Raw genomic sequence first — 16,381 nt, forward strand, 5'->3', positions numbered from 1 at the left:
TAAGCTGAGTGCACGCCTGTCATTCCAGTGGCTTGGGAGTCTGAGGAAGGAGGATTGCACATTCAAAGCCAGCCTCAGCAACTTATTGAAGCCCTAAGTGACTTAGTGAGACCCTGTCTCAAAATAAAATATAAAAAAGGGCTGGGGCTGTGACTCAATGGCTAAGTACCCCTGGTTCAAACCCTGGTACGAAGAAGAAGAAGGAGAAGGAGAAGGAGAAGGAGAAGGAGAAGGAGGAGAAGGAGAAGGAGAAGGAGAAGGAGAAGGAGAAGGAGAAAAAGAATTCTTATATTGAGCCATTAAAAATTGCTGATCTTGATCTTCCTTCGACTTCTCTAAAATGCCATTCTCATGTGGTTCAACCTAACAGCTTGGTAGCACCAATGGCTAGATCAAATTTCTCATGTATGGGCCTTGTCTACGGGGGCACCCAGCCAGATCTCCATGTGGAGATCTCTCCTCTGCTTTGAGGGCTACAGAAAACAGACTGACATGCCAGATCTTTGTACTGGGAGATGAGAATTTCAATCTCGGTCACTGGTGAAGACCAGGGGAAGGCAGGGCTGACGTCAGCCATTCATCCTGACTTGCACTTTGGACATTGATACCATCGCATACCCTTCTCTGATGACATGTCTGCTGAGTGCCAGGTCAGGTGCTGCCTGTTCTGCATTGAATTTGGTATTAGTATCTCCATTTTAAAGATGGAGAACCAGGGCCAGAGACTCCCCATGAAGCCAAAGTTTATACTTTAGGGCTTGACAAAGCCAATTGCTTAACTTCTTTGCTGTGGTTTTGTGAGCTTTTTCTATTCTCCATTCTTCTGCCTACACGAAGGAGTCGGAGGTCCCTTGATGAGAAGTATTATATGAATTCAAAGCATAATTATTGATTGCACATTCTTTCATTAAACAAACAAAATATATGCTAATGCTAAATTCACTCCAATTTTCCATTTTGTCTTCCTTAGAGAAATAAGCCAATAAACCATTACACACTTAGCTTCCTGGGGAAATGAATTTAAATGTTAATATAAATCCTTTTAGAAAAAAACAAATTTTAACAAATAAGTATTTGAACAAGGAGGGTACTTAACCACGTTCAGAATGAGAAATGCTCAGTACAAGACCCTTGGTGGCTGTTGAGATAAGCTCTCTAAATTTAATATTTTATAATAGACTCACACCTCTTTTGTTAGAAATGGAGAAACAGAATCATTTTCTTCCCTCCTTTATTGGAATATATTTAAATCTCTCCAATTTTATTTTGCTAATAGGCAGGGCAAAGTCTGTCTATAAATGTACCCTGGTTTATCACAGGTAATCCCATACTTTTTAGCATTCATGTATAGTACTTAACCTCAATTTAAATGTAAATTTTGGGCAACTTGGAGTGCTTTATCTGTGAACTTTGAGGGCTCTCGCCATTAATGAGGCCTGCACTAATTATAAGCAGTTTTTGAAAGGTTTCCTTAAAACAACTGCAGAACTGACCCCCAAATGAACAAATTCAGAATTTATTTGCTTTAAAAAAGATACTGTTTGGGCTGGGGTTGTGGCACGGTGGTAGAGCACTTGCCTAGCATGTATGAAGCACTGGGTTCCATCCTCAGCACCACATAAAAATAAATAAATAAAATAAAGGCATGCTGTCTGCCTACAGCTAAAATATATATATATATATATATATATATATATATATATATATATATTTACTTACTGTATACATATTATATATATATATATAACTAATATATATTGTTTAATATATACATATATAAAAAAAAGATACTGGTACTCTTGTGCAAATTTCTAGCTCAGAGCTCTACTCTTAAGATGTTTATGTAAGGGGTGGGGGTGAGCAGGATGGAAACAGAAAGAAAAGAACCAGAGAAATCAAGAAAAAGACAAGTGAACGTGAGCTAGGTTTACCCTGCAGCTGGAACACTCTCTTCCTGGTGAAGGAAACCATACGCTGGTCTGAAAAAAGATCCTACTAACGAAAGGGTCTTGACTTCTCTCTTTCTGATGATCAAGTGGGGAATATACAGTTTAGCAGCAAGTAATGAACAGCACCAACAAAGCAAAGCCAAAACAAGAAAAAAAAAATTCAGACAAAACAACAAACCCACGAAAAGCAATTTTCAAATACTCACAGGTACGTCCACATATTTGGAAGCTGCCTTCACCTAAGGAGGAAAGAAGAACGGAGGTGAGGCAGGTGTTTATGTTTAATATTTTTGTTCACAGATCAAGTTCAAACAACACACAGGCACGCAGCACAGACCAGGGAAAACAAAAAGGTATGAAAAGATAAAATGTTTTCTACTAAAAAATAAAAAAAATTGGGCTGGGGATGTGGCTCAAGCGGTAGCCTGCTTGCCTGGCATGCGCACGGCACTGGGTTGGATCCTCAGCACCACATAAAAATAAAGATGTTGTGTCCACCGAACCACTGAAAACTAAAAAATAAATATAAAAAAAATAAAAAATAAATCCCTAGCCACTACTTTGGAGATAGGGAGAGAGAGAGAGAGAGAGAGAGAGAGAGAGAGAGAGAGAGAGAGAGAGAGAGAGAGAGAAGAGCACACAATTTTACTGATTGAGATTCTGGGGCTGGTGTGGGAGATTTGCATTTTCCCCCAATCTTTATTTTCCTTTTTTTTCTTTCTTTTTGTGGTTGGTACTAGGGATGGAACCCAGGGGCACTTTACCACTGAGCCACATCGGCAGCCCTTCTGTATTTTTCATTATGACATAGGGTCTTGCTAAGTAGTGTAGGGCCTCACTAAGTTGAGAAAGCTGGCCTTCAACTTGTGATCCTCCTGCCTCAGCCTCTTGGGTTGCTGAGATTACAGGTGTGCACTACCTATCTTTAAAAAGAAGAAAAATGACTCTAGCTAAACCCAAACGGATGGATAGAGGGTTCACTTGTCTAGAGAAGCAACTAAGATTACTGGCACTTCTTACACCTTGGGCCTTGGTGTAATTTGGCTGCAGGTTGCCTGGATTGAATCTGTCAGTTCTCAGGGTCCATTAACCTAGATCTTCAAGAGGAGGGAATGCAATGGGGTGAGTGAAGGACCCAGAGGGACATGGTGTCTGAGGGTTGGGTACCAGAGCCTTTCAAAACTGTCCCAAAGCTGTTATTATGCCTCATTCTGGTTTTAGGTGCTAAAACAAAACAAACAAACCAAACCAAACAAAAAACAGGTGGAAAGTGCAGGAAGTGGCTCTGTAACTCATTTTTTTGGGGAGAGTGCATGTGGTAGAGAGCAATGTTTGGACATAGAGTTTGGAGTCAGACCTGGGTTCAAATCCAGCTCTACTGGGAACGGTGTGATCTTGGGCAGGTTATTTCATCTCTCTGAACCTTACTGGCCTCATCTGCAAAATGGAGACACTAATAATACCTCTCTCAGGGGTTGGTGAACGGGGGAGTGCATATAAAGTCCTGGGATATGGTGCCTGGGACACACTGTCACTAAGGATTCATAGACACACGTGGGTGAGAGGCTGAGGAACTGCTGGGTTTGAGGGAGCGTGTTTGATATTCTGTGTGTCTCCGTGTGGCATGGAGGGACTGTATTTCTGGTCGGAGAGCATTTCCAGTTTTACCAGAAACTTCAGAGACTGCCAGGGGCACAGGGTAGTCAGAATATCTGCTGACATTTCAGGGAGGTTTGTTTTTTTACCATTTGGTTGAGATCGATATCAGTCTTCATAGCCCTCATCCAAATGTGTCCCAGAAAGTCACCCCGAGGAGTCCTATCCTCTCCCCTTTTCCCAGTGTGCCTTTCCAAACTTTCAACTCCCCTCTGATGGCAGATAATGAAGCCCTAAGAAAGAGTCCAAAACCAAGTGTCAAAATTTTGGTAAGTGTCCCAGTCAGTTGACCCTGGGAAAACCGTGACAAGTTCGTTAGCCTCGATGAGATTTCTAGAATAGGATAATAAAACCGTACTTTGTGTGGCTTATATGTGATCAAGTGAGAGAATATGGGAGAAAGTGCTTAGTAAACTTTAAAGTTGGTGGAGGGGGAGAATTCTTGCCAGCACCCAAATCATTCCTGTTTTCTTTGGTTTAAGATTCTCTAAGAAACCTACTCCTTTTTCCCCTCTCTCTTTCTTTCTTGTACCAGGCATTTGAATCTGGGGGTACTTAACCACTGAGCCCCATCCCCAGTCCTTTTTATATTTTATTTAGAGACAGGGTCTCACTCAGTTACTTAGAACCTCACTAAGTTGCTGAGGCTGGCTTTGAACTCACAATCCTCCTGCCTCAGCCTCCCAAACTGCAGAGATTACAGGTGTGGGCCACTGTGCTGGGCTTTACCCTTGTTCTTTGTAGCACCAATTGCAACTGCAATTCCGTATCTTTTGTTGCATGTGTGCCGCCCACAAAATGTCATGAGAGCAAAAGTTGTATCATCACTCTTGCAAACAGTTATCTCCCTGTGACTCATGGGCTACCTGACTTTGAAAGGAAACTCAGGGAAAATCTGGGAAGGGAGGGACTGAGAGAAAGCCTGTGGCCAGTTCTGGCTTCAAGGTGCTTGCGAAATAAGCAGAGGAAAAGACCAGATTGGTCAACCTGAAAACCAGCATAGCTATATTGAAAGTCTGCCAGAGCTGGTGGGAGAAGGAAACTGTCCCTGTGACCTTTAGAGGGATTTCAGGAAAGCTTTCCTGATTTGGTGTGGTTACCATTTGTACTAAAGGATTCCTCATCCTAAATCTGTCCTCTCCATGACTCTTCCAAAATTGAGTCCAGGCAAGAAGGTGGCTTGTTTTTTTTTTTTTTTTTTTGCACCAGGGATTGAACTCAGGGGCACTCAACCACTGAGCCACATCCCCAGACCTTTTTTGTAGTTTGTTTAGAGACAGGGTCTCACTAGTTGCTTAGTGCCTTGCTTTTTGCTGAGGCTGGCCTTGAACTTGCGATCCTCCTTCCTCAGCCTTCCCAGCCTCTGGGATTACAGCTGGGCCTTGTTTCTGTCTTTCTCGGGTTCAGTACTATCACTTTGCACCATGCAGGACTTTCTCACCGAGTTTCTTCTTTAAGCCATCAAGGGAAATGGGGACTAGCAATCAAATCCAATTACAAGGAAACCAACTAAAATGCCTAGAATTTAAGAATTGAGTTTTCTCATGCTCTCTGCCAAGAGGCAAAGAAGTCCGGACTCCTAGGGGATCACCGGAGCCCAAATTCCTCCCTGGGATCTCCCGATGGCCTCATCGCTAGCGGAAAAGCTGGAGGGATTCAAGCATGGCTGGTCAGAGCGGGCTCTGGCAAGAGTTGTTCTCAGCTAGAAACTCCCTCCTTTGCTCTGTCAAGTTGATGCTTGGCAGTTGGTGGGAGTTTTGCTACAGTTGAAATGATCAACCTTTAAATACGCCTACTCTCCTCTTACCACGCACATGCGGTTCCAATCCAGAGAGGGACACCAGTCAAATCCGTTTCCTCTCGGGGAAGACAAGGCAAGCTCCTGTCGTGAATGCAAACCTGGGGCTCTGCGACTGGGAACAGCTTTCCGTCCCTTAGGCTCATCTTTATTTGACAGCAACGGACTTGCACTTAGTCTTAATAATCTTCCTTGCTTCCCCAAAGCAGGGGAAATTGTGGCCCTCTTTTATTATTATTACTTTATCTTTTTGTACTTAACCACTGAGCCTGAGCCCTTCCCCCCCCTTTTTTTAGATACAGGGTCTCATTGAATTATTTAGAGCCTCCCTAAGTTGCTGAGGCTGGCTTTGAACTCACTATCCTCCTGTGCTGCTGGGATTACAGGTGTGCACCACTGTGCCAGGCCCTATGACCCTGTTGTTATTTAGGAGCAGGTGTAGTACATCATTTTTAGTTCTGGCATTAAATTCTTAAAAAAAAATTATAGTTGTAGATACACAACATGCCTTTATTTAGTCATTTATTTTTATGTGGTACTAGGGAACGAACCCAGTGCCTCATGCATTCTAGGCAAGCATTCTGCCACAGAGCTACAGTCCCAACCTCCTAGCTATTGAATTTTAGGAAGGATACCAATGATGAGGATAAAGAATATTCTGAGCCAGGTGTGGTGGTGCACATCTGTAATCCCAGCACTCAGGAGGCTGAGACAGGAGGATCCCAAGTTCAAAGCCAGCCTCAGCAACTTACCAAGGCTCTAAGCAACTCAGTGAGACCCTGTCTCTAAATAAAATACAAAATAGAGCTGGTGATGTGGCTCAGTGGTTAAGCGCCCCTGAGTTCAATCCCTGGTACAAAAAAAAAAAAAAAAAAAGAATATTCTGGAAGTGTGTTCTATGAGGACAGTGAAGGGGCAAGCAATTTGCCCAAAAAAGGAAGAGCTTATGGCAGAGAAAGAGATTCAAGGGCTGGGGTTGTGGCTCAGTGGTAGAGCACTTGCCTAGCACATGTGAGGCACCGAGTTCAATCCTCAGCACCACAAAAAATAAAATAAAGATATGTGTCCATCTATAACTAAAAAATAAATATTAAAAAATAAAGTTAAAAACCCCCCACAAAACTAACTTCCTTAGGAAAAAAAGAAAGAAAGAGATTCTGGGTAGGATCGAACTACACTGAGGTCATGGTGTTCCCGAGCACTGAATCAGGAACAGTGAGTAAAGTGACAAGACCCAGAAGAGGATGCAAACACAGCCCCACACAGTTCTGGCAGGAAATGGCCACCTCTGCTGGTCCAGCCCTCCCGCTCCCGGGGAGGAAGGATGCCCTACATGTGGCTCTTTCCTATGTGAGAGGCCCATCTCAGTCTGTCTCCTGCTTCTGATTTCAGCCTCCTCCTGAGGTTGGAAGTGGTTATCAGTTCTACTTTTGGTTGTAATTGGCTTTTTTTTTTTTTTTTGCAATTGAGTTGTAGCATAGTGAAGAAAAAATTGACAGAACTCTGGTCCCTTTGAACCCTTTCCCGTATAATGCCAGCAGCTCCCCATAAGCATCATCTGTTATACCTTTTGGCCGGCTACATTCTTAGTAGAAAAGAGTGACCAGATCCTTCCCAGGCCCTAGAGCTCTGAAGTTATTGCCAGAAAAATCTAAACGTGTACCAGGTACCATGTCTATCAGGTCTCACTGAGTTGCTTAGGGCCTCGCTAAGTTGCTGAGGCTGGCTTTGAACTCGTCATCCTTCTACCTCAGCCTCCCTGGCCACAGCGATTACAGGAGTATGCTACTGAAGCCGGCTTTATTTTATTTTTTTAACTTCAAAAGAAATCTTCCCAGAAAAGTGGCTTAGAGGACGGGTCTAGGACTGTCTGGATTGGAAGTGTGGCTTTGCCATTTTCTAGAGTGGTGACTTGGACCAAGATACTTCTCTGGAAATGGGACCATCATAATGTCCCTCAAGGCATACTGGGAGGACTGAATGAGATAATCCTCACATCCTAAATGGGCATGACAATGACAAATGGTACTCTCTGTGCTAAAGTCTCACCAGGGCTTCTGGAAATACTGCTCACTGGCGTAGATGGAGGGTTTGCGCCCCATCCTGGAGGCAAGAGTAGGTTTCCCTTCACTCTCCTAGCCCGCTGGTCATCTCTGGCTATAAAAAGGATTCTGGAATCTCCCCAGATTACCAGCAAGTATCTGAGGGGATTCCCTGACTGGGATACCTTCTGTCATTTTGGGGACACACCATGCTCTGGACAACTTGCCATCAAGGCTGAGACCAGAGATCTACTCTCCCCCACAGGATGGCTGAGTCTGGGCATGTGAGAGAGGACACGTCCCCCAGCCAGAGCCTTCAGGAACACAATCTATTCCTCTCTGGGACCAAGACATGTGCCTGGGTGCAGGAGACAAGGGCCAGGGCAAGGGGTCTGCCCCGACTCCTGGTCTGGCAACCCTTCTGAGGGATTCCATGGCTTCAAAACAGAGGCAAGAACTGCGAGCTGGACCTCGTTTCCCAGGACTCCTGCTTTTTGGAACAAACATCTCTTCTCTATCAGGGCTCCCCGCTGCTCCCAGACTGCTGCCCCCAAGCCCAGCAGAGCCAGTTCTGGGAAGGGAGGAGGGAAAAGGAGACCCAGCTGGAGAGACCGATGGAGACCAAGGTCGAAGGCAGGAAGATGTGCTACTACCAGGGAGCAACTTGTGCGGGCTTTCACATGCCCGAGACCCAGGACACGGATTTCCTATGAAGGCGCCACACTAGGGCTGGAGGGTGAAGGCATTTGCTCTGAGACTCCTGACCCCCTTTTTGAATGATGTCCAAAAATTCCATCTCTCCTAAACATGAACTAGTCCATTCCAACAACTAGTCAAACATATCACCTTTTAAAAGTGCTTACTACTTATCAGGATATAAGTTAAAAATACTGCATTTTATATTCAATACAATATTAACTGTATTAATATTAATAGAGGGCCTATTAACATTCCCATCTTACAGTTGAAGCTACTGAGGCTGAGAGAGATAAAACAATGTGGGTTGAACTCACACAACTAATAAGTTACAGCCTTGGATGGAACCAACCTAGGTCCCTTTCAACAGATGAGTGGATAAAGAAATGTGGCGTATATATATATATATATTATTCAACCATAAAGAAGAATGAAATGATGTGGATAAATAGGTGGAAAGGGAGACTATCAGGCTAATTGAAAACCTAAGGCTGATTGTTCTCTCTGATATTCGGATGCCAACACACAATAAGGAGTTGGGGATAGAAGTTTATTGGATTAGACAAAGGGTAATGAGGGGAAGGGAGGAGGGTTTAGAATAGGAAAGACAGTGGAATGAATGGGACAGAACTTTCCTATGTTCATATATGAACACACGACCAGGGAAACTCCACGTCATGTCCAACCTCAAGAATGGGGAGTTCTATTCCATGTAGGTATAATGTCACAATGCACTCTACTGCCATGTATAACTAAAAAGAACAAATAAAAAGAAAATAACAACAACAAAAAAGTTACATCTTTGGACCTCTCATTCTCCAAGTGTCTTAGTATTCAGTTAAATAAAATATCCATTCACCCACTTTTACTGACTAGTCATATTTAGTCTTGTTTGTGTAGGGGTGTGTGTGTGTGTGTGTGTGTGTGTGTGTGTGTGTGTGTGTAGACAAAACCTAAAATGGCTTCTTCAGGAAAAATATCAGAGGGATTTGAATAATTATCCACACTGACCTAGTCGGGGCAGAAGTTCCAAAATGGATTCTCTGGCCTGAATGTCGCAGCTAATTACCTCGACCCTCCACCTGACTGAGCGTGTGTGGACGGGCTTAATGGTCTGTCTATTGAGCTCTTCCATTATTTCTCAGGTGCCCAAGGTAATCTTTTCATTGAACACTCACCATCCTGGGATTTTCACAATGCTGATGACTAAGGGATTTTCTTCTGCTTGGTCCTAATAAGGGGACCTGAGTTAATCATTGTGTGGCTTTGATAGGGAGCACGGCAGGGGCTTAAACCACTTCTCTTGCTTCATTAGGGAAAAAAGCAACCCAGGTGCAGACCACGAGGACCTCAGGGGTTGATACTATTAAATCAATGCACAGACCCCCCCCCCAAAAAAAATGTGGATTAGGTTCTTTTTGCCAATAGAAATCTGCTGGGGAAGGCTCAAAGATGGAAGGAAACAAAAATCTGAACAGATATCACTGCATTAGTGACATCTCGAGCTTTTCTTTCTCCCCTTGGTCTTAAAAAAGAAAAAAAAAATACCAAGGAAATGATTTCTTCTCTGCACGGACTCCACTCTGCCTGTGGGACTTCATAAGAGTTGGTTTCTCTGCCTTTGCCTGCAAACTGCACACCACACCACTGTTAGAAGGACCAGCAACATTCATGTCAATGTTTGGCCTTTGAAATTTCTGGAATAAGACTAAAGGATGCTATTTGGCTTCTTTCTCCACTTCTTTAACCCAGGACATCTTAGAGATGTGGATTTTTTTTTTTTTTTAAAGACTCAAGGCAATTCAGTATGTAAAATTAATACTTGGTGCTGCTACCATCCCTAAAATAACTTTTTATCTCTCATTCATTCAATTTTTATCTATTGCCATCTTTATCTCCAGAATATAGATTTGATGAGGAATAAGAAACATCTCTCTCCTCGGTGCTTGCACTACCAGGTGTAGAGTAGTGGCTCAATAAAAGCTGGTAGACTGGATGGAACTTTGGACTATTCAGTACCCAGGATAGAGGTTTCTAGAACTTTCTTTTTTATTGTCTGAGCTTTTGCACTCTTAAGAAACAATCAAGCAAAGTGTGACTAGGCACTATGAGTTCAAAGGGAACTGTCTTTGCTGCTTCTCTGAGAAGAACTTAGAGGGTCTCTTGTTCCTGTACTCTGAGGAGGACACCAGCAGGATGTCAGGTAACTGACCTAGGTATCAGCTTCCTCTCTGGAAAGTAGAGCTAATGACAATAGAAACCATAGCACCTCCTCATGGGGTGGTTGTATAGATTAATTTAAAAGAAGAAATTCTTAAATGCTAATCACATTCGGGACACCATACAAAGTATTTTACCTGAATTAATTCACTTAGTGCCTGTGAAGAGTTAAGGAGCGCTAACTCTGACACAGGGCCTGGCACATAGTAAGTGTTCAAATAGTCTTGGCTATTTTAACCATCTCTTTCTCCCCTGTTTCCAAAGAGGTTAATTTCATTGGTTAAGACTATTGGCTATGTTTGCTGGTGGGTGGGGTCATTGGCCTTTAACATATACAATCGGGTATGTTCAGAAGTTTCTTGGTTAGGACACTTCTGAGGGGAAGTCATCCAGGGGCAAGAGGCCTGACCATCTTACTTTCTCTCTTTCTTGCTGCAATATTGTGGGTTGTGTCTAGATCCTCTGATTTTACTTCTCTCACAGTGATGTGTGTGGAAAGAACCAGAAAACATGAATTTCTAAACCTATTTTGACCAGATGACTACACTGCTGGCCTCTTATCTATTATAATGAGGATGGGTTAATTGTTTTCTCCTTAAATTCCTTCCAGATTAAAAAAAAAAAAAAGATACCTGTGACTCTTAGAGGATCATTTAGGCAGGTTCTAGGGAGAATGTGGGCGAGGAAACATTTCCCACACCTTGAGAAGGTTATCAATGCTCTTGTAGTAAAGCAAAAGGCCTTTCATATTTTAGCATTAAGAGAAGTTCTGGAAATAAGACTCCAGGAAAAATATAGTAATTTTTATTATAGTGATTTTTAATTTTCATCACTGTAATTTTTTTAGCATCTCTAAGAAAATTAGAGAAATATTTTCATGGGGGTGGTGGCGCACGCTGTCATCCCAGCGGCTTGGGAGGCTGAGGCAGGAGGATCTCGAGTTCAAAGCCAGCCTCAGCAAAAGGGAGGCACTAAGCAACTCAGGGAGATCCTGTCTCTAAATAAAATACAAAATAGGGCTGGGGCTCAGTGCTCGAGTGCCCTTAGCTCAATCCCTGTTACCCCTGGCCCCCAAAAGACTTTTTGCACAGGTAGTAGACAAGAAAGTAGGGGACATTTGGTACAGACATAAAGGGAATGCAAATAGATGGGTATGGGTTCTGGGTGTTTCTGGGGAGCCACTTCATTGATTATTCCCAGCAACAGTCTAGCGACATCTGTCCCAATTTGGGATGTTTCGGGGATTGATGAGGAGGATTCATATAAAGGTCCATAACAGTGGGGCGTGGCAGGCTCTGGGTACAGATGGAAGGAGCACCCTTTGTGTGCCTGGGCAGTGAGCCCCTGGCTGATTTCCCTGGAGCCCATATACATGTCCACACCCCTCCTCCACCTCCCAGTTTTATGCTCGATTTTTATAACAGACATGGAAGGGGCAGGCTGGCACCCACCCTGCACACAACCCCCGTGGGAAACACTGCTGTCAATAACAGGAGAAGCTGAGACCCTCTCATTGATCAGAAGGTGGGCTGTATCTGGAAAAAGGATGTGCTGATTTCTAATCAGGATGAGATCAGATTAATATAGGGAAGTGGCTAAGGGCACAGACCTTGGCTTTGGACACACAGGGTCAAATTCTAGCTCCACCAGTCCCTAGACAGGTTACTTAATCTTTCGATGCCTCAGTAAAATGGGAATAGAGTCCTTTATAAAAGTTGTTATGAACTGATTTCTCAGAACAGTCCTGGGGCAGGACAAGAAACACGAGTTTGTTGTCATTATTGTCCTTTCTGCTGGTTGTCATTATCATTCTTTCTGATGGAAGGCCTCCGTGGACTTTGTGCTCTCTGATGGCTACAAGTAGCTATTTAAATTTAAATGAATTTTAAAAGTACCATTAAGAATTTTGGGGCTGGGATTGTGGCTCGGTGGTAGAGCACTTGCCTAGCACATGTGAGGCGCTGGGTTCAATCCTCAGCACCACATAGAAATAAATAAATTCTTAAAAAAGTATTGTGTCCATCTACAACTAAAAAAAATATTAAAAGAAAAGAACTCAACTTATTTTTGGTGTGGAGAATGTACTGAGGATTGAACCAGGGGTGCTTTACTAGTGAGCTACATCCCAGCCCTTTTCATTTTTCATTTTGGGACAAGGTCTCCCTAAGTTGTTGAGGCTGGTCTTGAACTTGAGATCTTCCTGCCTCAATCTCTCAAGTTGCTGGAATTACAAGCATGCACCACCACACCCAGCAAGAATTCAACCCTTGTGCACTCGCCCCATTTCAAGCGCTTTAGAGCCTAGCACATGTGAGGCACTGGGTTCCATCCTCTGCACCGCATGAAAATAAGTAAATTAAAAAAAAAAAAAGGTATGTGTCCATCTCTTTAGAGCCACATATGGCTGGTGTCCTGTGTTTTAGACAGCTCAGAATATTTCCATCATGACTGAAAGTTCTATTGGACAGTGATGGTCTAGACTCAAGAAACCCTTGATAAATAGAGTTATCACATTTATAAGTAAGAGTGAAGAAGTGTGTCATTGAATTCCATATCGTAACAAGAAATTAACTGGAGGAGGAAGCAGGGCAAAGAAAAGAATATGGTTGTTAATAAGCTCACTTTGTGGGCCAAACAACAACAATAACAAACAAACAAAAAAAAGTCAAGCTGAGCTCAGTGGTGCATGTGTGTTATCCCAGCAGCTCGAGAGGCACAGGCAGGAGGATCCCAAGTTCAAAGCCAGCCTCAGCAATTTAATGAGGCCTTACCCAACTTAGTGAGCCCTATCTCAAAATAAAATATAAAAAAAGGCAGGAGATGTGTCTCAGCAGTAAAGTGGCCCTGGGTTCAATTTCTGGTACACACACACACACACACACACACACAATTGAGATTAACAATTGTAAAAGTTACAAAGATATCAAAGGGAGCAACAGTACCTTATTATAACTAATAAAGGAGGGCAGGGGAGAAGGGAAAAATGGCAAGGGGAGCTAAAACTCTGTCTACTACCTCAGGGAGACAAATACTCTCTAAAATTGGCCAGTCAAGATATAGTTATGCCAAGCCAGACAGTGCACACCTGTAATCTCAGTGGCTTGGGAGGCTGAGACAGAAGGATCTGGAGTTCAAAGTCAGACTCGCCAATTTAATGAAGCCCTAAGCAACTTAGTGAGACCCTGTCTCTAAATAAACAATAAAAAAGGACTAGGGGTGGAGCTCAGTGGTTAGGCACCCCTGGGTTCAATCCCCAGTACCCACCTCCAAAAAAAAAGTTATATCAGAATAGTATCTACTGCCATGAAGGTTTAGCTATGACATGGGCTTGAGGGTCCCTTCTGATAGAAAAGATTGTGGGTAGAAAAAAGTAGGTCAGAGGACTGTTGCTTTTTTGTTTTTTTCTTTTTAAAATAGTTTTTTAGTTGTAGATGGACACACTACGTTTATTTCTAATTTTTATGTGGTGCTGAGGATCGAACCCAGCGCCCACACGTGCTAGGCAGGTGCTCTCTCGCTGAGCCACAACCCCAGCTTGAACTGTTGCTTTTAAAAACGTTTTGAGTTCTGTACCATTTCCTCTTGTAGCCACGTGCTTATATTACTTTCCCGATAAGTGATTGATAAAAGAACAATATGATGGTGGAATGTTCAGGACTCTAGGGGAGAAACAGCATGGTGGTGGGCAAGGACCTTTCCTTTCCCAGGGTGATTTCCTCAAGGTCTCTGAGGATGGATTCCTGGTCTGGAGATGCATCCTCTGTAGGCAAAAGAGAAACCTGACACCCCCACCCCCACCCCAGCCTGGAGGCTCTGAGTGCATCTTGGGAAGATGAATACATTCTAAGTGCCAACGGAGGGACCGACTGCTTGGGTGAGCAGAATGTGCGAGTGGGTGGGATGTACTGGGACTGTGTGTGCGGGTGAGCAGTTGTGCAAACCTCGGTGGCTCCTGCCTGGGGCCAAGTGACAACTGCAGTGGAAGCCCCTTCCAATGTTGAGGACTGGAGAGAAACAGAACCCTTGAAACAAATATGGATCAAAAACAGTATAATGGGGACTCGGAACTCAGCCACCAGAGGGGCTGCCATATCCTCGCTGTCGGCCACTCGTGGAGGACTGTGTCCTTGTAAGCATGGAATCAAACACTGTATAAATGGGCGCAGAGCTTGGTACTGCAGGAGGAAAAGGGCTCTGGGGTGGATAGTGGTGATGGTTGTATGACATTGAGAATGTACTTAATGTCACCGAATCATACACTTGAAAATAGTTCAGATGGAGCTGAGTGCACGCCAGTAATCCCAGTGGCTGGGGAGGCTGAGGCAGGAGGATCGCAAAGTCAGCCACAGCATTTACTAAGGCCCTAAGCAACTTAGCAAGATCCTGTCTCTTAAAAAAATAAATAAATAGAATTAAAAAAAATAAATATATATATATATAATAAAAGGCTGGGGATGTGGCTTAGTGGTTAAGTGTCCTTGGGTTCAATCCCTGGTACCAAAAAAAGAAAAAAAAAGTTAAAAGAACAAAACAAAACAAAACACGAGCACTAAATAGATGTACAAACCATAAGGCCATTTCTCTCTCTCTTTCTTTTTTAAGAGGGCTGGACTTTCTAATTGTTGACATGGGAACTGTGACACCCCAAATTTCTCCTGAGTACCTCACAGTTCAGAAAAATGAACCACGGCTTTTGAAATTTGAATCGCAATTGAAAGAAAAGAAACATTAATTTTTTAAAAAAATAATTTTTAGGCAATATCCCTAAATAGCCTAAAAATGGGAAAACAATTTTAGAGACTGGAAAGAGAACATAGGTCAAGACTCCACCCTTACTCTTGACCTTTGAATTACTGGCTGTGTCCTTGGGAAGAGCAATTAACTGTGGTTTTCTTATAAATAATGTTGAATTAAATCCTTTCTATCTGATAGCTAGTCACATATAAAAGCATGGATGTATTTTACCAATAACTGAATGCCTAATATCCACTGTCATATTCAATTCCATTTTTTTTTTTTTTTTTTTGTGGTGCTGGGGATCAAACCCAGGGCCTTATGCACATCAGGCAAATGCTCACCACAGAGCTACACCCCCAGCCCCTATCTTGTTCAATTCTTTTTTTTTGGGGGGGGGGCTACTGGGGATTAAACTCAGGAGCACTCAAACACTGAGCCCCATCCCCAGCCCTACTTTGTATTTTATTTAGGGACAGGGTCTCACTGAGTTGCTTAGGGCCTTGCTTTTGCTGAGGCTGGCTTTGAACTTGCGATCCTCTTGCCTCAGCCTCTGGAGCTGCTGGGATTATAGGGGTGCGCCACTGCCCCTGGCCACTACTATCTTTTCTACATGATAATTGACCAGAATTTAAAGGTTCAAATCAGACAGACTTCAAAATACTTCAAAAACCAAAAGGTATTTGAATATCCACCTAGCACAAATAAAACCTCATCAATAATGATGCAACCTTGATGAATAATCTGAAGTGACCTCTGAGAACCACGGCAGAACTTGGGAGAGGCCAGGGGATTGTAGAAGAGATCCCAGGCTTCCCCACAAAATGTCCTTAGATGAGGGAGGACATAAAACCCCGGTGGCAGGGCTGCCGAGGGACTGCACAGTTTCTGTGCATGTTCATAAATATTGATTGTGATTAAACTATTAGCATAATAATAAGGGTAGTAATGCCTCCTTCAGCCCATCCCACCATACTTCCCAAAGTCTCTACCTTTCATTAAACAAAGGGGCTGCCGGCGCTGCCAGGGAGTTGGGCAAGAGGCAGGGAAAAGATCTCTATTAAGCAAAAGCATTCTGTTCCATGCGCCCATTAGGAGCCACAGCCTCATTAACCAAGAGGATTGTTCTCATCTCCTGTTGCTCAGGGTACTGTGCGCGGAGACGAGATCCAGGAAGTGTATGTTCTCATCTCTCTTCCCCCCCAGGGCTTTGGAACAGATGCCCGATTCAAGTAGACCTGTTTTTCTTCCAGTTTTCCTCATTTCTGTCCCAATCCTTCATTCCC

General features: G+C 43.3%; 1 protein-coding gene across 30 annotated transcripts in view; it reads right to left on the reverse strand.

Moving 5' to 3' along the window:
- Cadps (calcium dependent secretion activator) overlaps positions 1-16,381 on the reverse strand; it is a 479,644-nt gene that overhangs the window by 46,111 nt on the left and 417,152 nt on the right. For 29 of the 30 annotated variants that reach the window (XM_078038579.1, XM_078038583.1, XM_078038581.1 and 26 more), the window contains one exon: positions 2,156-2,188. The exons of the other annotated variant lie outside the window; for it this stretch is intronic. In XM_078038579.1, coding sequence (XP_077894705.1) covers positions 2,156-2,188 — 33 coding nt within the window. The remainder of the gene's footprint in view (positions 1-2,155; positions 2,189-16,381) is intronic. 30 annotated transcript variants of the gene reach the window in all.

The sequence above is a fragment of the Ictidomys tridecemlineatus genome, chromosome 2 (assembly GCF_052094955.1).
Source record: "Ictidomys tridecemlineatus isolate mIctTri1 chromosome 2, mIctTri1.hap1, whole genome shotgun sequence".
Taxonomy (NCBI): domain Eukaryota; kingdom Metazoa; phylum Chordata; class Mammalia; order Rodentia; family Sciuridae; genus Ictidomys; species Ictidomys tridecemlineatus.